At 50.4% G+C, this 25713-nt stretch overlaps 2 protein-coding genes across 5 annotated transcripts in view; both read left to right on the top strand.

Moving 5' to 3' along the window:
• Positions 1-13757, top strand: part of ece1 (endothelin converting enzyme 1) — a 32145-nt gene extending 18388 nt beyond the window's left edge. For all 4 annotated transcript variants that reach the window (XM_056606307.1, XM_056606309.1, XM_056606310.1 and 1 more), the window contains 15 exons: positions 712-858; positions 1246-1311; positions 1519-1707; positions 2255-2397; positions 2909-3023; positions 5756-5866; positions 6131-6229; positions 6358-6435; positions 6520-6623; positions 8503-8613; positions 8816-8883; positions 8969-9054; positions 9501-9605; positions 12899-12994; positions 13345-13757. In XM_056606307.1, the coding sequence (XP_056462282.1) occupies positions 712-858; positions 1246-1311; positions 1519-1707; positions 2255-2397; positions 2909-3023; positions 5756-5866; positions 6131-6229; positions 6358-6435; positions 6520-6623; positions 8503-8613; positions 8816-8883; positions 8969-9054; positions 9501-9605; positions 12899-12994; positions 13345-13521 (1695 nt within the window). In that variant the 3' untranslated portion in view covers positions 13522-13757. The remainder of the gene's footprint in view (positions 1-711; positions 859-1245; positions 1312-1518; positions 1708-2254; positions 2398-2908; positions 3024-5755; positions 5867-6130; positions 6230-6357; positions 6436-6519; positions 6624-8502; positions 8614-8815; positions 8884-8968; positions 9055-9500; positions 9606-12898; positions 12995-13344) is intronic.
• A 105-nt stretch (positions 13758-13862) lies between these two features.
• The window catches only part of LOC130402226 (eukaryotic translation initiation factor 4 gamma 3-like), a 67965-nt gene continuing 56114 nt past the window's right edge, over positions 13863-25713 (top strand). Inside the window, exons 1-2 of the mRNA XM_056606368.1 lie at positions 13863-15508; positions 24837-24906. Of these exons, the coding sequence (XP_056462343.1) occupies positions 15345-15508; positions 24837-24906 (234 nt within the window). The 5' untranslated portion in view covers positions 13863-15344. The remainder of the gene's footprint in view (positions 15509-24836; positions 24907-25713) is intronic.

Here is a 25713-nt window from a genome sequence, read left to right as displayed (position 1 = left end):
TGGACCCCACGCTAACACCATGGACCCCACATAACACCATGGACCCCACATAACCACATGGACCCCACATAACACCATGGACCCCACGCTAACACCATGGACCCCACGCTAACACCATGGACCCCACGCTAACACCATGGACCCCACATAACACCATGGACCCCACATAACACCATGGACCCCACATAACACCATGGACCCCACATAACCACATGGACCCCACATAACCACATGGACCCCACATAACCACATGGACCCCACATAACACCATGGACCCCACATAACACCATGGACCCCACATAACACCATGGACCCCACGCTAACACCATGGACCCCACGCTAACACCATGGACCCCACGCTAACACCATGGACCCCACGCTAACACCATGGACCCCACGCTAACACCATGGACCCCACATAACACCATGGACCCCACATAACACCATGGACCCCACATAACACCATGGACCCCACATAACACCATGGACCCACATAACACCATGGACCCCACATAACACCATGGACCCCACATAACCACATGGACCCCACATAACCACATGGACCCCACATAACACCATGGACCCCACATAACACCATGGACCCCACATAACACCATGGACCCCACATAACACCATGGACCCCACATAACACCATGGACCCCACTGCATAGGGGGGGTGGGCCCTGTCTAATGTCTGGCTGTGCGTTCCAGGCGGGGGGGTGGGCCCTGACCGGCCAATGGGACAAGGACAACTTCCAGGAGGTCCTACGTTGGGTGTCGGCCAACTACCGCACCTCACCCTTCTTCACGGTCTTCGTCAGCACCGACGCCAAGAACTCCAACAGTAACGTGATCCAGGTCAGAGGTCACCTGGGAAGGGTTTGGGTTATATGTCGTCGGAGATTGGAGGGGGGCGGGGGGGGGGTTGAATTGGGACGGCAGTTCCCATTTCAAACCCTTTTTGTCAATGTATATATATAATAATATTAATAATAATAATAATAATAATAATAATAATAATAATAATAATAATAATAATAATAACATGTCAATATCATTTAGAAGTATAAATTGTTCATGCTGTATATCAAATCTTTAATTAATACTGTGACTATGGCAACACATTGGATTGGTTGTCCAGTACTTTGTCCTGTTGGTCCCAGGAGGAATTACATTCTTTCAAAGCCGTGCCTAAACTAATATGATCCTTGAGGGTTTTAAAGAACCTTTCTGTCGCGGTTCCAGATCGATCAGTCCAGTCTGGGGCTCCCTTCCAGAGATTACTACCTGAAGAAGTCTGAAAACCAAAAGGTAAGGTTAGTCTGAGCTAATGTGTTTTAATATACTGGTCTGGGCTCCAGAACGCGGAACGGCAAACTGGTCAAATAAAAAAGGAGTTATCCTATTAGGCTGTGCCAGGCACGAGGCTCCGCCCCCTGAATTCAAAGGAACAGTTTAGGGGATGCTTATCGGCTCCGGCTGGGAATAATGTTTCTCATTTGATTCAACGGCCGGCAGTATCTGACGGCGTACCTGGACTTCCTGGTGGAGCTGGGGGTGCTGCTGGGGGGCACGCAGGAGGGCTCCCTCCACATGATGCTGGAGGTCCTGGAGCTGGAGACCGCCCTGGCCAACATCACGGTGCCGCAGGACGAGCGCCGCGACGAGGAGCTCATCTACCACAAGATGGAGGCCAGCGATCTCAAGGTGAGGAGATGTGTATTAGGCCCCGCCCATTAGAAGAGATGTGTATTAGTTCCCACCCACTAGAGGAGATGTGGTTTAGGCCCCGCCCATTAGAGGAGATGTGGATTAGGCCCCGCCCATTAGAGGAGATGTGGATTAGGCCCCGCCCATTAGAGGAGATGTGGTTTAGGCCCCGCCCATTAGAGGAGATGTGGATTAGGCCCCGCCTGTTAGAGGAGATGTGGATTAGGCCCCGCCTGTTAGAGGAAATGTGGATTAGGCTCCGCCCATTAGAACAATTTTTATTGTTTTTTTTCTTTTTTCCTTCACCAGTCACTTTCTAACATGGAATTGAACTCCAGAAGTTCGTAGTCATTCAGATATCCTCTAGTTAAATCAACGAAGGAACATTTAAAATACATAAAGTAATTATAAATTTAAACTATTTTAAATGTAGGTGAAAGTTAAGAATGTGCAAGGATACACAAATGGATCTCACCCCCACAGCACAGTCCCAGTGTGCACACAGAACGGCCTCTGATGTGTGTGATGTGCGGTTGTCTCTCAGGCCCTGGCCCCGGCCATCGACTGGATGCCCTACCTGAAGGACGTCTTCGCCCCGGTGGAGCTCAATGCCTCGGAGCCCGTGGTGGTCTACGCCAAAGAGTTCCTGCAGGAAGTGTCCATCCTCATCGATAAGACCAACAAAAGGTCTGCTGCTTCCTCAGGGCTCCCCTCGTGTGTACAATGTGCATATTGATGCTCGGCACACAGAAACATGCTCTTTGTTTTGGCGTTGGGAGCTATAAACGTCTGCTCTTCCACACATTGCAAGCGGAGCAGCCTGACAGTGTGTGTCTTTGTGTGCGCAGCCTGCTGAATGGAACAGCCTGACCGTGTGTCTTTGTCTGCGCAGCCTGCTGAATGGAACAGCCTGACCGTGTGTCTTTGTCTGCGCAGCCTGCTGAATGGAACAGCCTGACCGTGTGTCTTTGTCTGCGCAGCCTGCTGAATGGAACAGCCTGACCGTGTGTCTTTGTCTGCGCAGCCTGCTGAATGGAACAGCCTGACCGTGTGTCTTTTTCTGCGCAGCCTGCTGAATGGAACAGCCTGACCGTGTGTCTTTGTGTGCGCAGCCTGCTGAATGGAACAGCCTGACAGTGTGTGTCTTTGTCTGCGCAGCCTGCTGAATGGAACAGCCTGACAGTGTGTCTCTTTGCAGCCTGCTGAATAACTACATGATCATGAAGGTTGTCAGGAAGATGGTGTCCGTTCTGGACCGGCGCTTCCAGGACGCGGAACAGCGCTTCCTGGAGGTGATGTACGGAACCAAAAAGGTGAGAGGTCAACATCATGTACCGACCGCCGATGAACCCTAACACAGAACACAAGCTGCTGTGGAACGCAGAAAACAGGATGAAAACCAGAGGGGAAGGTCAGGGAGCCAGACGTGTTCAGAGGCATGGATTCAGAAGATATCTCTCTTGATAGTAATGACTCCTCTTTTGTTCTGCTTGATTCTAATGAGCTCTGAGGAGCGGTTAGCTGGGTGTTTGTGGAGCGGTTAGCTGGGTGTTTGTGGAGCGGTTAGCTGGGTGTTTGTGGAGCGGTTAGCTGGGTGTCTGAGGAGCGGTTAGCTGGGTGTTTGTGGAGCGGTTAGCTGGGTGTTTGTGGAGCGGTTAGCTGGGTGTTTGAGGAGCGGTTAGCTGGGTGTTTGTGGAGCGGTTAGCTGGGTGTTTGTGGAGCGGTTAGCTGGGTGTTTGTGGAGCGGTTAGCTGGGTGTTTGAGGAGCGGTTAGCTGGGTGTTTGTGGAGCGGTTAGCTGGGTGTCTGAGGAGCGGTTAGCTGGGTGTTTGTGGAGCGGTTAGCTGGGTGTTTGTGGAGCGGTTAGCTGGGTGTTTGTGGAGCGGTTAGCTGGGTGTTTGTGGAGCGGTTAGCTGGGTGTTTGTGGAGCGGTTAGCTGGGTGTTTGAGGAGCGGTTAGCTGGGTGTTTGTGGAGCGGTTAGCTGGTGTTTGTGGAGCGGTTAGCTGGGTGTTTGTGGAGCGGTTAGCTGGGTGTTTGTGGAGCGGTTAGCTGGGTGTTTGTGGAGCGGTTAGCTGGGTGTTTGAGGAGCGGTTAGCTCCTCAAACACGGTTAGCTGGGTGTTTGTGGAGCGGTTAGCTGGGTGTTTGTGGAGCGGTTAGCTGGGTGTTTGAGGAGCGGTTAGCTGGGTGTTTGAGGAGCGGTTAGCTGGGTGTTTGTGGAGCGGTTAGCTGGGTGTTTGTGGAGCGGGTTAGCTGGGTGTTTGAGGAGCGGTTAGCTGGGTGTTTGTGGAGCGGTTAGCTGGGTGTTTGTGGAGCGGTTAGCTGGGTGTTTGTGGAGCGGTTAGCTGGGTGTTTGTGGAGCGGTTAGCTGGGTGTTTGTGGAGCGGTTAGCTGGGTGTTTGTGGAGCGGTTAGCTGGGTGTTTGTGATAGCAAACTGGTGACTACTCATCTGGAGAATTCCTAGTAGTATTGGCAGAGTGGACTGTACTTAACTAGTTCCCGGTCTGGCCCAGCGATACTGGGCCCTGCCAGATGGCACCAGACGGGCGAGTCTGTGTAGCAGGCCCTGGCGCTGGGTGACTGGCTCCTGGCCAATCAGATGGAAGCCAATCCACTTGGCAGGGGAGTTCTGGATCTGAATAAACAGCCCAGCAATTTCTTTGAATGAAAATCCTAGCGATAAAAAAAAGAAAATCGAATCCCGTCGCTTGGTTCCTAAAGTGCTAAGCATGCTAATTAAATCCTTGGAGATTTAAATGTTTATTCTTAAGGATTACTAAAATCGTGTGTTTATAATTCCAAGGCCTATATTTCATTCCTGTAATCATTAATCGCCTTGGTCTGCGTGTGTGTGATTGTATCCGATGATGTGCTGTGTGTGTGTGTGTGTGTGTGTGTGTGTGTGTGTGTGTGTGTGTGTGTGTGTGTGTGTGTGTGTGTGTGTGTGTGTGTGTGTGTGTGTGTGTGTGTGTGTGTGTGTGTGTGTGTGTGTGTGTGTGTGTCCGATGATGTGCTGCCTTTGGAGTCTGACTGAGCCGTGTTATCTGGGATCCTGTTCCCTCAGTCTCGCTTCCCGCCGCTGCTCGGCTGGATCAACAAACCGTGTGTGTGTGTGTGTCCCCGGTCTCGGTCTCCTCTCCTTATCTCTGCGGAGACGCCTCAAGCTGTTTCCAGTCTTTCCCGCTTTTCAAGGGCAAATGTTGGGGTACGACAGCACCCACCGCTGACGGAGATGAGCGGGTGCACTCCCTCCAATTATTTGGCAACAATGAGTTTTAGGATCCGGCGATATTGCCTAGGAAAGTCTAGATTAAATGCTGTGTGGCATTTTGTTACACGGTCTCGGAGAAAAGAGAGTTTACAAGGTGGACAAAGGCATGCAATTACCATTACATTGGGGGGCGTTTACGGGGAAATCCTGACGACCACACAGAGAAAAGACCGGTCCCTTTGGTGCTGGCGCTGTTGTGAAGCCCTCTCCAACCCTCCAGCTGTCCTCGATGACCCTAACCCTAGCCCTAACCCTAACCACTGTACGCTCAGAGTCAGTCCACGTATCAAGGCTGCATGCTGCTTCATTTGTGCAGGCTGCTACGGCCGGTTCCTGCTTCCAGAGGCTCCTGTGGAAGCGGGAGTATTGATACTGATATTCTAGATGTTGGCACTATTCCTTTTGTATGTATGTGTGTATACAAATGATGACGTTGTATCAGACGTTTGTGACATTATCTGGCGAAAAACCTAATGATATTTATGTAAAAGTTATACTCCTATTGTTCTGAGTAGTTTTTGCAAGATGTCATGCGTCTCTGTATAAAAATGATGTCAATCGTGTCAAACACAATATAACGATAGTTTTATTATAGATCACTGGCAGTCTTTACATGCTGCGCCATGTATTATGCAGAACTTACTGTGTGTGTGTGTGTGTGTGTGTGTGTGTGTGTGTGTGTGTGTGTGTGTGTGTGTGTGTGTGTGTGTGTGTGCTGTGTGTGTGTGTGTGTGTGTGTGTGTGTGTGTGTGTGTGTGTGTGTGGTTGTCCCAGAGTTGCACGGAGCGCTGGAAGGTCTGCATGAGCGACACAGACTCGGCTCTGGGCTTCGCTCTCGGCGCCATGTTTGTTAAATCCGCCTTCGCTGAGGACAACAAAGCTATTGTGAGTCTCTTGTTTCTAGAGCAGGGCGCTCTCTGTCTCTGTCTCTCCCCCTGTCTGTCTTTGTGTCTCTCTGTATCTGTCTGTCTGTCTCTCTGTATCTGTCTGTCTGTCTGTCTGTCTGTCTGTCTGTCTGTCTGTCTGTCTGTCTGTCTGTCTGTCCGTCCGTCTGTCTCTCTCCCTCCCCCTGTCTGTCTCTCTCTCTCTCTGTCTGTGGGTTTCTGGTTACCTGGCGGACATCTTGTTGAGACTCCTCTTTCTTCTCAGGCCGAGCACATGGTGTTGGAGATTAAAGCTGCGTTTGAGGAGGGCCTGCAGTATGTGAGCTGGATGGACGCGGAGACAAAGAAAGCTGCCAAAGAAAAGGTGGAGTAAGATTTGCTGTTTTTATAAGAATATTTCTTTCTTTGATTGATTGCGTTTTATGGTACCTGTAACAACACCCCCCCTCCTGGAGTGATGTCTCACTGCACATGCCCTTTGACCCCTCTTAGGCCGACGCCATATACAACATGGTGGGCTACCCACAGTTCATCATGAACGCCACAAACCTCGACAAAGTGTTCAATGATGTAGGTATTTCACGTCTTTGTACCACGATGAATACGAGCAGCATACAGGATGTGGACCTGACCTGCTTCCTGTCCTCCTGTCAGTTCGAGGTGGTGTCCGACCTCTACTTCCAGAACGTGATGCAGTACTACAACTTCTCCGCCCGTGTGACAGCGGACCAGCTAAGGAAAGAACCCAACAGGAACCAGTGAGTCTCTGTCCCTCCTCCCCCTCTCTCCGTCTCCAAGTGGTGAACCAGTGAGTCTCTGTCACGTCTCCCAGTGGTGAACCAGTGAGTCTCTGTCCCGTCTCTCAGTCGTGAACCAGTGAGTCTCTGTCCCTCCTCTCCTTCTCCCAGTGGTGAACCAGTGAGTCTCTGTCACGTCCCACCAGTGGTGAACCAGTGAGTCTCTGTCCCTCCTCCCCCTCTCTCCGTCTCCCAGTGGTGAACCAGTGAGTCTCTGTCCCTCCTCTCCTTCTCCCAGTGGTGAACCAGTGAGTCTCTGTCACGTCCCACCAGTGGTGAACCAGTGAGTCTCTGTCCCTCCTCCCCCTCTCTCCGTCTCCAAGTGGTGAACCAGTGAGTCTCTGTCCCGTCTCCCAGTGGTGAACCAGTGAGTCTCTGTCCCGTCTCTCAGTCGTGAACCAGTGAGTCTCTGTCCCTCCTCTCCTTCTCCCAGTGGTGAACCAGTGAGTCTCTGTCACGTCCCACCAGTGGTGAACCAGTGAGTCTCTGTCCCTCCTCCCCCTCTCTCCGTCTCCCAGTGGTGAACCAGTGAGTCTCTGTCCCTCCTCTCCGTCTCCCAGTGAGTCTCTGTCCCGTCTCCCAGTGGTGAACCAGTGAGTCTCTGTCCCTCCTCCCCCTCTCCCAGTGGTGAACCAGTGAGTCTCTGTCCATCGCTCCCCGTTCCCCTGCGGACCGGCTGAAGTGGCCCTCGTCTCGAATTGGGCCGTGGGAGGCGGGATGGGAGAGCTCCAGGCAGCCTCCTGTAAACGATCTGTGGTCAGTTGTACAGCAGGCAGCGGGACCAGACCATACAGCGGATCACAGAACCCTGACCGGAATCAGACCACACAGCAGATCACAGAACTCTGACCGGGATCAGACCACACAGCGGATCACAGAACTCTGACCGGGATCAGACCACACAGTGGAGCACAGAACTCTGACCGGGATCAGACCACACAGCGGGTCACAGAACTCTGACCGGGATCAGACCACACAGCGGAGCACAGAACTCTGACCGGAATCAGACCACACAGCGGAGCAAAGAACTCTGACCGGGATCAGACCACACAGCAGAGCACAGAACTCTGACCGGGATCAGACCACACAGCGGAGCACAGAACTCTGACCGGGATCAGACCACACAGCGGAGCACAGAACTCTGACCGGGATCAGACCACACAGCGGACCACACAGCGGAGCACAGAACTCTGACCGGGATCAGACCACACAGCGGAGCACAGAACTCTGACCAGGATGGGACACACGGACGCGGCCCTCTTTCAGCTCCATCTGACGCCGTCTCTGAGAATCTCCCGGGGTCGTGGGCGATGATGAATATTGTAGACCACGATCAGGGCGACTTCCTCTGTTCTAAAACGTGCAACCTTAGATCTAGCATTTTTTGTCCTGTCACTGCTATGACCTGAACACTGATATCGACCCAGCGTATCTTGACCCTTCCTCCTGATACCCGGTGAACGTGGCGCTGGAGGTCATGAAGACGGAATGCGTCCCGCTCCAACATGTAGAGCGACCCCTTAAGGGTAGAGTGACCCCTTAAGGGTAGAAAGTGAAACGGCATTGTCGTCTAACTTGATGCGTGACCGTCGTGAAACACCAAATGTTCTGCCTGTCAGACCCGGCCTGAGACGGTTGTGTTGTGTTGTTCCCAGGTGGAGCAGGACCCCTGTTGTGTTGTGTTGTTCCCAGGTGGAGTATGACCCCTGTTGTGTTGTGTTGTTCCCAGGTGGAGTATGACCCCTGTTGTGTTGTGTTGTTCCCAGGTGGAGCAGGACCCCTGTTGTGTTGTGTTGTGTTGTTCCCAGGTGGAGCATGACCCCTGTTGTGTTGTTCCCAGGTGGAGCATGACCCCTCAGACGGTCAACGCCTACTACAACCCCACGAAGAACGAGATGGTGCTGCCCGCCGGGATCCTCCAGGCGCCGTTCTACAGCCGGGCCTGGCCCAAGTACGACTCCCTTTCTTATCAGTGGATCTGGCTTCGTCTATTTCTAGTTTTACACCTTTAATCCTTAATTTTATAACAAAGTTTTGACCTGCCTCATTCGAGCAAGTCCATGCTTGGAAAAGTAAAGCAAAAAAGGGGAATATAAGTTTACTTACTAACACTATAGTAATTAAATCCTATTTATTATTGAATTTTTTTCTAGAGCTCTTAATTTCGGGGGCATCGGCGTGGTGATGGGACACGAGCTCACCCACGCCTTCGACGACCAAGGTGAGGACCTCTACTCCGTGTCTTAAATAAGTGTTTCCAGGATGGGAAACAAACCGACAATAATGTTCTGTGTGTTTCATGGAAGGCCGAGAATATGACAAGGAAGGGAATCTCCGGCTGTGGTGGAAGAACTCCTCTGTGGAGGCCTTTAAGAAGCAGACCCAGTGCATGGTACGTCTGCGCAGTAGAGGAGCCTCTTTGTTTATGGTGTCTTACAAGATTCGTCCTCATCGTCCAAGCCTCAAAGTTACAGCTTGAGTCAGCTTTCTTTGAGTATTCATTATCCTAGCCATCATGTTTTACACAGGGAATGGGTTAATCTAGTAATTGTAAGTGCTTGCACTTGTTTCTATGAATATGGACAGCAAAATATTGTATATAAAACCCTCGAAAGAAGTTGTTTGAAAGTTGGTTAAGTCATAAACAGTTATGACGCCAATTTCAAAATAATGGTTGTGAACGCGGCGGAATCATCAATTAATTGTGATGCTGCAGAATAATATGGGGTTACCGAATGCAATGTTTTTTCAAATAAATTATGACTCGAATTTTCAAATAAAAATATTTTCTGTAGAAAACAAGATTAGGGCCACAAAGAGTCCCTGTGTCTCCCCCAGGTGGAGCAGTACAGTAACTACAGCATCAACCAGGAGCCTCTGAACGGGAAGCACACGCTGGGGGAGAACATCGCCGACAACGGCGGGCTGAAGGCCGCCTACAAGGTATCCCCATGACGACCAGAACACACACTACCACGCCACACGGTACCCCGTGACGACCAGAAAACACGCTACCACCGCTACACACTGTAACCCATGACGACCAGAGCACACGCTAACACAGCACCATACTGTACCCCATGAAGACCGGAACGCACGCTACCACCACAATACTGTACCCCATGATGACCAGAACACACGCTACCACCGCACCCTACTGTACCCCATGACGACCAGAGCACACGCTACCACCACAATACTGTACCCCATGACGACCAGAACACACGCTACCACCGCACCCTACTGTACCCCATGACGACCAGAACACACGCTACCACCACAATACTGTACCCCATGACGACCAGAGCACACGCTACCACCGCTACACACTGTAACCCATGACGACCAGAGCACACGCTACCACAGCACCCTACTGTACCCCATGAAGACCGGAACGCACGCTACCACCACAATACTGTACCCCATGACGACCAGAACACACGCTACCACCGCACCCTACTGTACCCCATGACGACCAGAACACACGCTACCACCGCTACATACTGTACCCCATGACGACCGGAACACACGCTGCCACCGCCATACTGTACCCCATGACGACCAGAACACACGCTACCACCACAATACTGTACCCCATGACGACCAGAACACACGCTACCACCGCACCCTACTGTACCCCATGACGACCAGAACAGACGCTACCACCGCTACATACTGTACCCCATGACGACCGGAACACACGCTGCCACCGCCATACTGTACCCCATGACGACCAGAACACACGCTACCACCTCTTTATACTGTATCCCATGACAACCAGAACACGCGCTGCCACCGCCATACTGTACCCCATGACGACCAGAACACACGCTACCACCGCACCCTACTGTACCCCATGACGACCAGAACACACGCTACCACCGCACCCTACTGTACCCCATGACGACCAGAACACACGCTACCACCGCACCCTACTGTACCCCATGACGACCGGAACACACGCTACCACCGCACCCTACTGTACCCCATGACGACCAGAACACACGCTACCACCGCTACATACTGTACCCCATGACGACCGGAACACACGCTGCCACCGCCATACTGTACCCCATGACGACCAGAACACACGCTGCCACCGCCATATTGTACCCCATGACGACCAGAACACACGCTACCACCTCTTCATACTGTATCCCATGACAACCAGAACACGCGCTACCACCTCTTCATACTGTACCCCATGACAACCAGAACACACGCTACCACCGCCATACTGTACCCCATGACGACCGGAACACACGCTGCCACCGCTACATACTGTGCCCCATGACCACCGGAACACACGCTGCCACCGCTACATACTGTACCCCATGACGACCAGAACACACACTACCACGCCACACGGTACCCCGTGACGACCAGAAAACACGCTACCACCGCTACACACTGTAACCCATGACGACCAGAGCACACGCTACCACAGCACCATACTGTACCCCATGAAGACCGGAACGCATGCTACCACCACAATACTGTACCCCATGACGACCAGAACACACGCTACCACCGCACCCTACTGTACCCCATGACGACCAGAACACACGCTACCACCGCACCCTACTGTACCCCATGACGACCAGAACACACGCTACCACCGCTACATACTGTACCCCATGACGACCAGAACACACGCTACCACCGCTACTTACTGTACCCCATGACGACCGGAACACACGCTGCCACCGCCATACTGTACCCCATGACGACCAGAACACACGCTGCCACCGCTACATACTGTACCCCATGACGACCAGAACACACGCTGCCACCCCTACATACTGTACCCCATGACGACCAGAACACACGCTACCACCTCTTCATACTGTATCCCATGACAACCAGAACACGCGCTACCACCTCTTCATACTGTACCCCATGACAACCAGAACACACGCTACCACCGCCATACTGTACCCCATGACGACCAGAACACACGCTGCCACCGCCATACTGTACCCCATGACGACCAGAACACACGCTACCACCGCTACATACTGTACCCCATGACGACCGGAACACACGCTACCACCGCTACATACTGTACCCCATGACGACCAGAGCACACGCTACCACCTCTTCATACTGTACCCCATGACAACCAGAACACACGCTACCACCGCCATACTGTACCCCATGACGACCAGAACACACGCTGCCACCGCCATACTGTACCCCATGACGACCAGAACACACGCTACCACCGCTACATACTGTACCCCATGACGACCGGAACACACGCTACCACCGCTACATACTGTACCCTATGACGACCAGAGCACACGCTACCACCGCTACATACTGTACCCCATGACGACCAGAACACACGCTACCACCGCTACATACTGTACCCCATGACGACCGGAACACACGCTACCACCGCTACATACTGTACCCCATGACGACCAGAGCACACGCTACCACCGCTACATACTGTACCCCAGGACAAGCAGAACACGCGCTACCACCTCTTCATACTGTATCCCATGACAACCAGAACACACGCTACCACCGCCATACTGTACCCCATGACAAGCAGAACACACGCTACCACCGCCATACTGTACCCCATGACAAGCAGAACACACGCTACCACCGCCATACTGTACCCCATGACAAGCAGAACACACGCTACCACCGCTACATACTGTACCCCATGGCGACCGGAACACACGCTGCCACCGCCATACTGTAACCCATGACGACCAGAACACACGCTACCACCGCCATACTGTTCATGCCTGAAGACATTGGATCAACACGACAACCTGACAATGAAAAAACTACAGGAAAAACTGTTTTGATTGACATTTTAAAATCTGTTTCTTTTTAGTCCATTAGAGAGGCTACAATTATTTATTGTATTTTATATGTGAAGCTTAAGATCTTTATTGTAGCACACAGGGCAAAGACGCATCACAGAAAGTGTCTGCTCGCACGGGTTGTTTCCTAACCCCTAACCCTAACCCCCACAGGCCTATCTGACCCCCTTGTTGCCCCCACAGGCCTGTCTGACCCCCTTGTTGCCCCCACAGGCCTGTCTGACCCCCTTGTTGCCCCCACGGGCCTGTCTGACCCCCTTGTTGCCCCCACGGGCCTGTCTGACCCACTTGTTGCCCCTACGGGCCTGTCTGACCCCCTTGTTGCCCCCAAAGGCCTGTCTGACCCCCTTGTTGCCCCCACAGGCCTGTCTGACCCCCTTGTTGCCCCCACAGGCCTATCTGAACTGGATCAGTAAGAACGGCGAGGAGGCCACTCTGCCCGCTCTGGGGATGACCAACCACCAGCTGTTCTTTGTGGGATTCGCCCAGGTCTGTATCGCCCCTCCTGGGCTCACTACCCCAGCTGACTGCTCCTACTCCTCGGTATTAAAGTGTGCGACCAACACGATGAAGGACATCGTTATGTGGCCGTAGGAATGGCAGTTTAGCGTTTAAGATCCAAAATGTGATATGGTTGGCCATGTGAGACGGACTAGTGATGGAATAGCAGACGATGACTCACCTGCTCCTCAATGACGTGCGTCTGAACTCAATGCATGGGCCTTTGATAGCGTCTGTGAAAACTGGTCAAAGGGACTTTAATGATACGGCACCATTTGTTCACATTGTAGAGAGAGACAGAGTTTTTTTAATGAGTAGGTTCCTTCCCCGCCCCCCAGGTGTGGTGTATGGTGCGGACCCCAGAGAGCTCCCATGAGGGTGTGATCACAGACCCTCACAGCCCCTCCCGCTTCAGGGTGATCGGGACCGTGTCCAACCTGCCCGAGTTCTCCAAGCACTTCGGCTGCAAGGCGGACGCTCCCATGAACCCACGGCACAAGTGCGACCTCTGGTGATGACGAGGTCACTGGAAGCTGATTGGCGGACCGAGGGATCGGGGAGGAAGGAAAGGTTCCACGGTTACCAGGACAAAGTCTACAGAAGGCACCGAACCACTGCCACTGCCTGACTACTTAATACTCCTCAGGTTCCGTTCCAGCACAGGCTACACACACACACACACACACACACACACACACACACACACACACACACACACACACACACACACACACACACACACACACACACACAGGCTTAAGAAGCAGAGTGCTGATGCCCAAACTCGCCTTACGTGTAGTAGTGTTTTAGCAAGGGCCCTTTTCCTGAACGTTCAAATGTGTTTTAAAATTGCTTACTGGGCCAGATGTGCGCTATTTTTTTAAACAGGAAAGCAAGCCAACGGATAATGAATGGGAGAACCACTCATTTGAATGCCTTTTAAAGTCCCTGGTTTTTGTTTGGACTTTTCTATGTTTTTTTTAGCTTGATTAATGAATGACTGTAAATAGACGGGATGACACTGTGGACAGGACACTTGAGATGAAGCCATGGGATGTGATTCCTTGAAAGATGCAGTACTGCTATATGTACACACCCAATTTTAAACCCCATGTTAGTCACATTTTGTTACGGAAGATGCAAATTTCTCCTTTTTTATAGATTATATTGACCCCGTCATGATGATTCTACAAGGACATCAAAACTTTTAGGAAAATAAAACTAGTGAAAGTGTTATGTGATGTGTATTGTTGTTTCAATGCTATAATACTAACACTATATATGGTCCATTTCACACTTTAGCTAAGTAAGCTATAATGCATATATGTGTCCTGTACTTTTTCCTGTTGCCTTATTGTGATCTATTTTGCCTAATAAATTTTATCTTAAAACAACCATCTGGCGTTTGACATGCTTGTCTGCATCGTGGTGGAAATGAAGACCTGGTAAGTTGCCTTCTCTCTGAACATTAGAGTCCCCCTTCTATTGCCTCAACTTGGATCATGATACACGGTCACTTACTCAAGTGTAAACTCGGAATGCAATATGGCAAAATATTCACTAGATGACGCCAGAGGTACACGAATCGGATCGTTTTTTCTTCAACTAACCCTATTATATATTTTATTCAAGTAACTTCCTGCGATACAAAATTTGGATAGCTTTTTTTTCTTTAATAAAGCATTTAAATTATGTATACTAATTGGCAGCGTTGAATTGTTGCATAACATGGTTTATTTGGTTGATACTTTCTAAAAAAATATAAAGAAAACGATGTGCTTGTTCAAATGTAATTGTGGAAGTCTCCAAACAATATTGTATGTTAAAACAATCAAGACAAAACCGCAGGTTCGGTGTCATGGAAAATACTCGGACCGGCTCCTTCGATAAGCCGAGTATATACGTAGCTGCCCGAGAAGTGCCGAATCATCTGTCCTGCCCGGACTGCTGGAAGCGGCCGCAACGCCATGTTGACGAAGTCTCCCATCTCCGTGAGAAAAAAATGATAGAAAACAGACTTACTGAGAAGAAAAGCTAAATTGCTGAAGGAAGCAAGATAACTGCTATATTTACCTGAAGAATTGAGCTGGACGGATCCACGGAGGTTCCGGACGGGCAAGGGAGGCAAACCTCCCACCGTCCCCATGAATAGCACCGCTGATCCGAACAGCGACTTTCCATGAAAAGGCATTTGGGTCGCTATTCGTTATCCTGGTTCGTCAACGGGATCCGGGGCCTGCTTCAACCATTTGCGACGCTTGCCCCAATGCATGCAAGCTAGGCGCTGTGTGTACAAGTATTTATTAGAATATTGTTTCTGTTTGTACATTTTTTTGCAATGAGTTTGCCAACGAAAGTGGTCCCCAAACCCGCCACTGTCTCAGTCAGCGGACAAGGAAGGGGCCCCTCTCCGTCGAGCCAGCTGCGGACTGCCCTGACCTCAGTGTCTCTACCGCCGGGAGCTCCGCTCGCTCCCCAGCCGGCCGCCGGTCTGCCACCTCAGTATCCTTCTGCTCAACACTGACACATTGCACCCTCTAGCTTTCATGTTTAAAGGCTTTTAATTAAAAAAAGACAGCTGCATTTTATTAGTGCTAACTGGTGATGGGTATCGGGGATCGAGTGATGTGAAGCCCGGGGAGGGGAGGGGACACTCCGCTAGCTATTATGCTAACGACTTAGCATGCCGGGTGCATTGCTTTTAACAGTCAGCCCGGTTAAATAGTATCACTGAATGGTCTGGTTTCGCGGGGAAGTGGTGGTGTTCGTAGTGACGCGTTATAGTTGTCCATTTGTATCAAATGTGTTAAAATGATTTCCATCAGGGAGCGGGGCTGCCACCGTCCTGCGTCGGGCTTTGCCGGTTACCGGCTTTGTTTAGCGGCTAGCAGGACACCAGCTTGGTAACCGGTCTGATAGCCTAGCGGCTAGCTTTGCAGTAGTGTGTTTGCCGGGCTGATAGCCTAGCGGCTAGCAGGACACTAGCTTAGTTACCGGGCTGCTAGCCGCTAGCAGGGCAGTAGTTTGATTACCAGGCTTCTAGCCTAGTGGAGGCACGTCGCAAGCTGCACGTTGAATCCATCACTGGACGGTAGTTAGCCACGGGGGTTTAACCCCATGCTGTATCACGCGTTAAGCGCAGGGGTTCACCAGTGAACCGGGGCACTAGGAGTCTGCCTGACAGTGTACCGGGGCACTAGGAGTCTGCTTGACACTGTACCGGGGCACTAGGAGTCTGCTTGACAGTGTACCGGGGCACTAGGAGTCTGCTTGATAGTATACCGGGGTACTAGGAGTTAGCTGACGGGAATGCCGTGACCAGAGCCAGCCGGAGTCTACCGATGACAGCCTTTTGTAAACCGGTCGTGACCGTGTGACGTGTTGTTGATGTTGGCGATTTGTATGGTCTTCTGTTGTAAAATGTACGACACATCTTGATTGCTTTGCGCATTTCACAGTAAGATACCATATATAGAATAGGCTTTTAGTGCCGTAAAATAATAGTGTCTTACACCGTGGTACATAACCAATTTGCAGCTCCAAATGAAAATGTTTAGATGAAACTGTCGTCACTAGAAACGTGTATACGTAAATAATCAGTACTATTTTGTCGTGAGCTAACTTTTCATGAAGTCATCCTGGTTATGTCATCTCCTGTTTTATTTGGCCTCCATTACCATGGCGGTGGTGTGAGAGTTCTTGTGTCTGCTGGAGGTGTAAAGCTATGCTGCAGAAATGCACGGTTTCTGTGGTAACTGCCATTGGTACCTAGCTGAAACTTGAATTCTATACCAAGCAATGCCAAGGCCACGCACTGGCTGTAGCTGACATATTCAGATGATGGTATGGTTCAGATTTATTTCATAGCCTGCTGCCAGCAATTCGCGGTTCAGAATTTTATTTTGAGCATACGGAATAGTCATTACTGCAAAATGAAATCGCTGTCTCAGCTTTTGTTAAGTTTGAAACATTTTGTTCACCTGTTGCATGCTTGGATTTTACGAAACATCCCTTTCATCTTCAATGCTGCGATTCTCTAGATCTCCATTTGATTCATGGGAGACCAGCGGCTAAACATGTATGTGAGAAATTGCATTTAACGTTGACCTAGTTAGAGATATATGTATATTTCTTAAGAGTTTATACAAATAGTTTGATTAGATTCACCAGAAGGGCTGAGTTAATATTTACAGTGCCCGCTCAATGCATCGTCATTTTTCTAAATGAATGAATGCCCTGGCTCTTTCAACCTCCCTCCCTCCCCAGTCGGTGATCACCCTTCTGGGTGAGAGTCGGTGCAAGTCTGGCCTTGTGGCCGTGTCTGTCTGGAAGGGCAGGTGTGTGGTAGCATGTTCTGCTCTGTGCGCTCTACAATCCCTCTGGGATGGATTCCCTCACTGGGGATGCTCCTGCGTGCATGCGTGTGCTGTTGTGTTTCCTGACAGCTTTAGTGAGAGTGAAAGTAGAGAGAGTGAGAGAGAGCAGGATGGGATATCTGGGGTGGAGACTAGAGGGGGTGTCTTTTTTTGGGGAAGAGCAGTTTGTTTCTGCTACTGGTTGCCAGAGAAACGCCTGGCTCATGCGGCTGTTGCTTAGGTCCCCAGACAATGGCAGCTCTGCTTAGCATTCAGAACGCAGGGCCAAGGCGGTGCCTCCCACCATCTGCCAACAAAGGCCCAGGTCAGCCAGCCTGTCTCGGCTCTACCTCTCTCGCGCGCTACCTCCCCGCTCTCTCACTCGCTCTGCTTTCCTCTCTGACTCTCCAGCTCGAACCCTACCTCTCTCTCCCTGCCTTCCTGTCCCACCACCAGCCACTGCCTAGCTCAGCCAGGAAACGCAAGGCGTTTTGTCAGTCTCTCTTCCTGTTAACCCTTTCTTCTTCTTCTTCGTCCTTCTTCCTCTGTTCTGAACGATTGCTATGTGATGAGTATTTAGAGTGCAGGCGTCTCGCTCTCCTGAGGGCTTGGTCATCCATTGACAGTACCACACTTTGCATAATTTCCTTTAAATGAGTGGTTGGCTCTGTCAGAGGGAAACATTTCAAGGCTTAAAAGGAATGAGCGAGTTTAATAATTTATTTAATTTATATAGTGCTTTTCTGGACACCCAAAGACGCTTTACAGTGACGGGGGCGACCTCACCAGTGTGTAGCACCCACTTGGGTGATGCACGGCAGCCAATCAGCGCCAGAACGCTCACCACACACCAGCTTGAGGTGGAGAGTGAGGGAATGAGTTTAGTGGTTTGCTGGTTTGGGAGAACCAGGCCCAAAGTCCTGTCCAGCGGCCAGTCCCCGCTCGGGGCTGCAGTGGGGAACCCTGTGTTTCCTGGCTGGGTGGGGGGCTTGGCGTGGCCAGCTCCCATGTTCCAGGACAGGTGGTGAGGCTGGAGCATGCAGGCGCTGTACCTCATGAGCTCAGGCTGTGTGTTGCTACCCAGCCACCACTGGACTCTGCAGTCACTCTGCTACGTTTGGAGACACCATGACGCCGTCAGCGGGCTGCAGGAGCGCCCCCTTAAGGCTGCTGCCTGTGGCTCTTCTTACGGTGTTAACGACCGACTGGCACAACGACTACAGCGCTTTGCGGGCTGTAGACCTTCAGTTGTTGATTATGAAAATAAATAATTATCGAGCTGCGACTTGTAGCGAATCGAATTAGACGCCTATGATTCATGAGCAGGTGAGGGCGTCTTTGCTGAAGCCTAAAGGTAGACTATAGATTTCATGTGTTTTGAACTCAGACCTTTCAGCATGAAGTCAAACCCTAACCACCTGACTATTGTGATTGTAGTCTTTGTTAAAAGGGTTGAATTGGGATGTTCAAGTTACAAACCCTGGTTTCTGCCTCTGCCAACTCCTAAAGTGGAATTCCATTTGATTATTCAACTCAAAGGATTAAAATTCCTTCATGACATTTGCAGCTTCTAAATGAACCACCACTATTTTGCCGATATATTCAGTTCATTTTAGTTTAGTTGTCTTGTAAAGAGTAAAACTGTAAATGACGTAAGAAATGAGTCATAGAGTAAGTAAATGAAGTAAGTGACCATGCCATTGCCTACTCCACTTTAAAGAAACCCTTATCCCAGTGTTGTTCATTTTCTGTCCTGGATGAACTACATTCAATAACATAATCATGCTCATGAAAACAGCTGGCGACTCTGTTACGTGTCGTCGAATACAATGTTGATTCTGTTAAGATAGAATTAAGTTCTATCTAGGAGAAAAAAGTTTTCTGGAATGAAAAACGGAAAACACAGTGGGTGGTCAGGTACGACGAGTAAATTAAACTGTGTGTGTGTGTGTGTGTTAGCATGGGAAAGCCTTCTCTACCATCTACACTGGCTCAAGCTACTTCCTGCTCCTTCCCAGAGTGCTGAGGGGCTCCAGGTAGCCCGCAGGCGGCTCCAGGCAGCCCGCAGGCCGCTCCAGGCAGGCCGCTCCAGGCCGCCCCGGCGAGGCCCTGCACTGTGAACCGATGCAAACAAACGTCACATCAGCCTTGCTTTCATATTGCGTCGTGGATATCCCCATCGGGAGGTTTCAGTCTGATATCGTACATTGTGGTTTACCAAAGTAAAACCTGGCGCTTGGAGAGTGATTCAGTCACCTTGTGTTTGATTTAACTCCTGGCTGAGGCCGTTGAGTGTCCCGATTGGTTGTGTTTAATGGATTGGACAGGAGGGGGTTCATTGGCCACACTTGGGGTTTTTCCCTGTGGTTCACTGAATCGTGTAGAGGATATAGGTTTTGTGATTCTCTCTCTTGCTCTCTCTCTCACGCTCTCGCTCTCAGAGCACTTAAGTGGCTTTACAGTAAGCTGCTGATGAGGCAGGGGAGGTGCCACGGTCCGGCCCTCCCTCATGGCCCCGAACCAGGCTTTGTGTGTGAGGCCGGGGTCAGTGTACAGGTGGCCCTTGTCCACGGTTCTTTATGTTCTCCAGGGAGTGCCATGGTCAAAGCAGAGGGATGCAACCCCATCAATAGCCCTCCAGGTGGGCTTGGGTGAGGTACAAGGCCTCGTCTTTTATCTCCCATTATACAGGACAATATTGTCACAAGAGGTGTGGTAGTTGGCAATACCTCTGACTATTCAGTGACTATGAAGGCGGCTGCCTCGGCAGAATGAGGTGACCTTCATTAACCTGTTAATATGTCGGCACATCCCATGTTATCAACGTTTTGTTTGTGTCTGTAGGGCAGTCTTTGGCATTTGACAGTTTGGAAACAATGTGGAACATTAATGGAAAAGTGGGTCAATGTTTCCTTCCATTCCATGTTGACACGTATGACGTGTTGGCGTCTCTGCCTTTCAGCTTTTGTTAGGCTGTGTGGTGCCAGAAGGGCTCAAGCAGTCATTTGGGCTTGTTTCATTCTCCTCTTCCTGATAACATCTGACGTCGATCCTGGGACTAAATGAATCGGGTGTAAAATATCCGCCTTGGATGCTATTCCTAAACCTTGGTTTTTTGTTGACAGGCAGTGTCGTGATAAGCTTGGTGTAGCAGAAATGATAAGTGATGGTTATAATGCATTGAAAACAATATAATAGATTCAAATATTTATTTTAAAGGTATGTGGGTTGTCTTTCCGTTCAGTATTTGGGCATTCAAATCACATGAAATCAGGATGCATAACATGTAAAAGTTTGAACCATTGCCAATGCCATTAAGAGCATTAGGGCGCACCCACACTAGGCCATCACACTAAGCCCCGCCTTCTTCAGTGGACCAAGAAAGCCCGCGCTGTGACGAACAGGGGATTTTTGATCAAAAAACTCAACTTCACTATCGCACCAACGTGATCCGCTTGCCGTCATGTTTATTGTTTAATAGGAAAGAAGGGACGTATGGACTATACGTCATCCAGCTCAGGTTGCGTAGCCGTGCGTGTGTCGGCTCATTAGCGTCTGTACCGTGGCCTGAGCACTCCTCTCCGAAGTGTGCTCAGGCCACGGAATTGAAGTGGACTGGAGTACGGTTGGCGTGCTCACACTAGCCAAACAATTGAGCACAATACAGGTGTGAAACGGACTATGGCACAGTACAGATGGCCTAGTGTGAGTGCGCCCTTTGCCATTTGAGCTACAGTGCCCTTTTCCTTTTCTAAAAACACTTTATGGAAAATAGGAGGATTCCCTCCAACAAACCTGGGACATTCAAATCTTTAATTTGTATGATTGTAAATTTATGTAAACCTATGCAATGTAAATTAATTACTGTTGCCGGTTAAATCGGGGAAACCTTTGCTTCACCTGGCAGAACCTGTAGTCCTGTAATCACGCGTCTTGGGACAGTGGCCGTCAGTCGCAGCTGTCCCCAGTCCCATGTCCTCATGTCAATTATTCAAGCAGGGCCCTTCCAGTCGTACCTTACTGTCTACCCCAGTGAATAGGTTCTGCTGCACTGCACCCCACCGCGATCTCAGGCCCTTAGCTGAGTGTGGAGAGACAGGACACAAGTGTCCTTATCAAGGTGTCGTGTGACCAGCACGGTGGGTTATTAATGAATCATTAAGGCAGCGGGGGTTAGTTACAGGACTAGGCCGAGACCTCAGTCTCGTCAGTAGCCATAGCCTGTCTCTTCCATCAGTAAAGAGTCCTTGTGGATGTAAGGTATTCTTTATGTGCTTAATGCCTGATGTGGAACCGCTGTCGTTGGGTCATGAAGTCCTCAGGCTGAACTTTGTCCTGAAGCTCTTCCCCCTGGCCTCCTTGTGCCCAACATGAGCGCAGGCCACAGTGAGACGGTGCGGTCCTGGTGATGGCGGCCTGGCGTCAGAGCTCAGACCAGTCAAGTGTCTGCTCTCTGAGGGAGAACACTCTCCCGCTCCTCAAGGCATTCACAAGCACCGGCAGGGAGAGATTTGGTTACAAGTCGAACTTCTTCAGTTCAGCTCACGCTTTACACAACTTGACTTCTACCGGTCGCTCTCTCTATGAGGGTTAGGGTAACCCTGTATGAACAACCTGGGAGAGGACCACTGCGGTTAGGAGGGCTCACATTCTAACACCCGTTAGCATAACACACTGAGGAAATGTCACAATCGCTGATTGTATGGTAAAACGGAGAAAAGATGGCTCGCCCAGGGCACTTAGCGAAGGCTAACATGGGCAACCAACATCTAGTTATGAATTACAAATAATCCCCACGATGCACCTGTGTATCTTGGGGTATTGTGTGTGTGACCACTCAATCACTCAATCCTTCTCGGCAATTAAATCCTTTCTGATTCTGAAAATAAAGAACAGTGCAGGCTTTTCTACTTCAAAACCTTTTCCAATGGTCATAACCATTATTGTATTCCCTACGCTGTCTGAAGCAGCTAAGCCTGTAGTGGATGTGTTCTGAGGCCTGAGGCCATGTCAGACTTCAGAGGCCTGTCACTGTAGACGGTTAACAGCACACTGCACCATCGGCCTGTGTGTTGGTTCACAAAAGGGGCCGCAATCTGTCAAGTCGCTTTCTTGGCCACGTATTAGACGTTATGAATGAATACAAGTCATTCAGGCACATTTCAGTTCGTCCGGGCCCACAGCTTTAGCGCTCATGGTAAACCCAAACAATGATCCAAAAATTATATATTTGTGTACATTTTAACGGAATTTGCAAGAATGCATTGAATTCTTAAAGGGGACCTATTATGCTTTTCGACTTTTATGACCTATAAACATTGTTATAATGATTGATAGTCATGTTTAACCATGCAAAAATAATGATGTAGATTTTCGGGAAACTCTTCCTCTCATCTGGGCGCTTTCAGCCTTCTCTGTCAACGCTCCGTTTCGTCCTTCTCCGCCCCCTCGCCCCCCTCCTGCCAACCCAACTCCGTTGGGATTGGTTACCTTCCTTGAAGCGCGCGCACGGGCAGATTTGACCAGGCATATGGGGGCGCGGCAGGAGTGCCTCTACGTAGATGATTTCCCGGAAATGTGAACAAGTGAATCGCAAACGTTGTCCCGAGTGTTTAGCGCTCTGCACAGCCACCCCAGACTGTCAGCAGGGAATACGTCGAAATGCATGTGTGTCATTATTTGACACTTTAGTATGGTTCAACTTGACTATCCATCATTATAACAATGTTTATAGGTCCTAAAAGTCGAAAAAGCATAATAGGTCCCCTTTAAGGTTCACAGAATGTTATAAGCTCTCACTCGTAATACAATACCCATAATGCAGTGCATGTCCATGCACGCTGCGACTCCAGCTGGACTGGCGGCCCCCACTCTAGTGGGTCAGAATGTTCTCTGCCTGAATTCAATCCCCACACAAGACCGTACAAGAAGAGCTGGAATGTCTGTTGCATAAGCAGCAGCCGGGCGAGGAATCCTGGAGGAACCTTCTAGTGTCACAGGCTGGTGTTCTGCCTCCTCAGCTGAGGGTCTGGTTGACCTTTGAACCCGGCGTTACCCCCCCACCCCTCTCACACCCTGGGCCCTGTTCTCCTACCACCGCTCCCCTCTGTTTACATTCCACCACCACACCGTCTGTCAGTCAGGGCAGACGGATCTACAACCTCCCCCCTCCCCCATTCCACTCCTCTCTCCCCAGCCCCTTTCTGTCTGTTTGGGTCGCTCTCATCTCTTTGACTCCAGAATGATTATGTTAACCTTTTACCTACATCAGGTCCTGGAGGTCCTGCGAGAGAAAGTTCACTGCGAGAAATCGAAAAGGAAGATTATTATTATTAAGGTGAAAACCCTGTGGTCCCTCCCCCTCATTGTCCCCGGGGGGGGGGGCAGGCAGCGGGCCAGGAAGGCTTGAGGCCCTGCAGGTGGGGGCTGGATAGATTTATATTTATTTAAGGCTGAAGAGGCCAGAAAACCCTTTGTGTTTCCTCTACCATGTGAGCGCCAGTGCTGGAGCGCCTCCCTACGTCACTGCAGCCAACTGAATCCGTTGTGTGGCTGCAGGTTACTTTCACTCGTCCTTGTGTCTCATTCTCCCTCTTCATTGAGGCATTTCTTTCCTCTGTCTCCCTATCATTTTATCTCTTCTCTGTCTTGGCCCCTTCTATCGCCATCTCCCATTGCCTTCCATCTCTCTTTGTCTATTTCTTACACTGGCGGCCATCGTTCTTAAGCATTCAGAAAGGGAACTATTCCACAAACAAAACTGGGGGTGAATGGCACGGAGGGTAACATTTATTTGTTGATCAGTTTCTTTCTATTTCCTGCGGTTATCGCTGCTCTATTCTGGGGTTTCCTGCGCTGTAGCAGGAGCCAGTAAACACACTCAGGTCATTCCTTTCTTCCTTCCTGCTGTGTGGGCCCTTGTGATTGTTATGATGTGGCGCTCCTGTCGCTCGGAGCTCGGCCTTTAAAGCGCTCCCAAGTCCATGTCTGGATTTCCCACCTTCCCTGAGGTCCCGGTGCCGGTACACTGTGTTCTTTTGGAGAAGGGGGCATTTTGGGGGGAGGGGGGGAAGGAACGTGCGCAGACTGTAATATCTTAGCCATCAGGTTCACCCATCCATACACCGAGGATGAATCAATGGATGCATACCACTGATGTGGTGGTGTAGTGTTACGGCTGGTCACACCAGCCTGGGCTCCTTATTTCTTTATTTGCAGTTGGTTTGGAGTCGGGCACCCGCAAAAATAGAACCACAACTCTTGTTTCCTGTCTGTGCTCTCGCCATTGCCTGTTAGCCACACACACACACACACACACACACACACACACACACACACACACACACACACACACACACACACACACACACACACACACACACACACACACACACACACACACACACACACACCGCCTCCCCCCACTGGGTCTTTTTTCGTTCTGGTTCGGTTGCATTCCTCAACCCTCCTCCCAGAATACCACGGGTCCATCAGTCGATAGACGAGCGCATCTTCTCACAGCCTGGAGTCACTGCAGTCTATACCGTGAGTATAGCACACACACACAGACAGACACACAGACAGCCTGGAGTCACTGCAGTCTATACCGTGAGTATAGCACACACACACAGACAGACACACAGACAGCCTGGAGTCACTGCAGTCTATACCGTGAGTATAGCACACACACACAGACAGACAGACACACAGACAGCCTGGAGTCACTGCAGTCTATACCGTGAGTATAGCACACACACACAGACAGACACACAGACAGCCTGGAGTCACTGCAGTCTATACCGTGAGTATAGCACACACAGACAGACAGTGGGAGAGCTGGTGGCTCTTTGGCTCCAACTGGTCCAGAGCGGTTATTGGTTTCCCTCCAGTGTTTCATCAGAGGTCTGCGTTACCACCATCATTATTAATAAACGACACGGTCCAGATCAGTACCACCCTCGCCCCAGCCCGCTTCATAGCCATCACTGAGGAGGACCGGAGCCTATGTCCTCTCGTCGACTGAGGAGGAACGGGAGTGAACCCGTCCTAAGGGTTAAAGCTTCACACCACGCTGGTGCTGGAGTCCTTCACCCTGATTGGACGGTGACCAGCAGGAGCTCACCCTAGGCTGGTGTTTAAAGCCCACGCTTCAAAGAGAAATCATTTCTCTCCAGGTGGTCGGAGATGGGTAACTAGTCGGGCTGGTAATGCACTGAAGCCATATAGTTAAACACTGTTTTAACTGGCGGTTAGCCCTTACCCAGAACACAGACCCTTTCTTCAACCGTTAACTCCCTTCAGGTTGAACAGAAGCCGCTAAATGTTTTTCAAAAGGCGTGTACAATTAATATT

Source organism: Gadus chalcogrammus, chromosome 13 (genome assembly GCF_026213295.1).
Source record: "Gadus chalcogrammus isolate NIFS_2021 chromosome 13, NIFS_Gcha_1.0, whole genome shotgun sequence".
In the NCBI taxonomy this organism is placed as follows: Eukaryota; Metazoa; Chordata; class Actinopteri; order Gadiformes; family Gadidae; genus Gadus; species Gadus chalcogrammus.
Note: the sequence above shows the minus strand (reverse complement) of the source record. Positions and strands in the feature narration are given on the sequence as shown.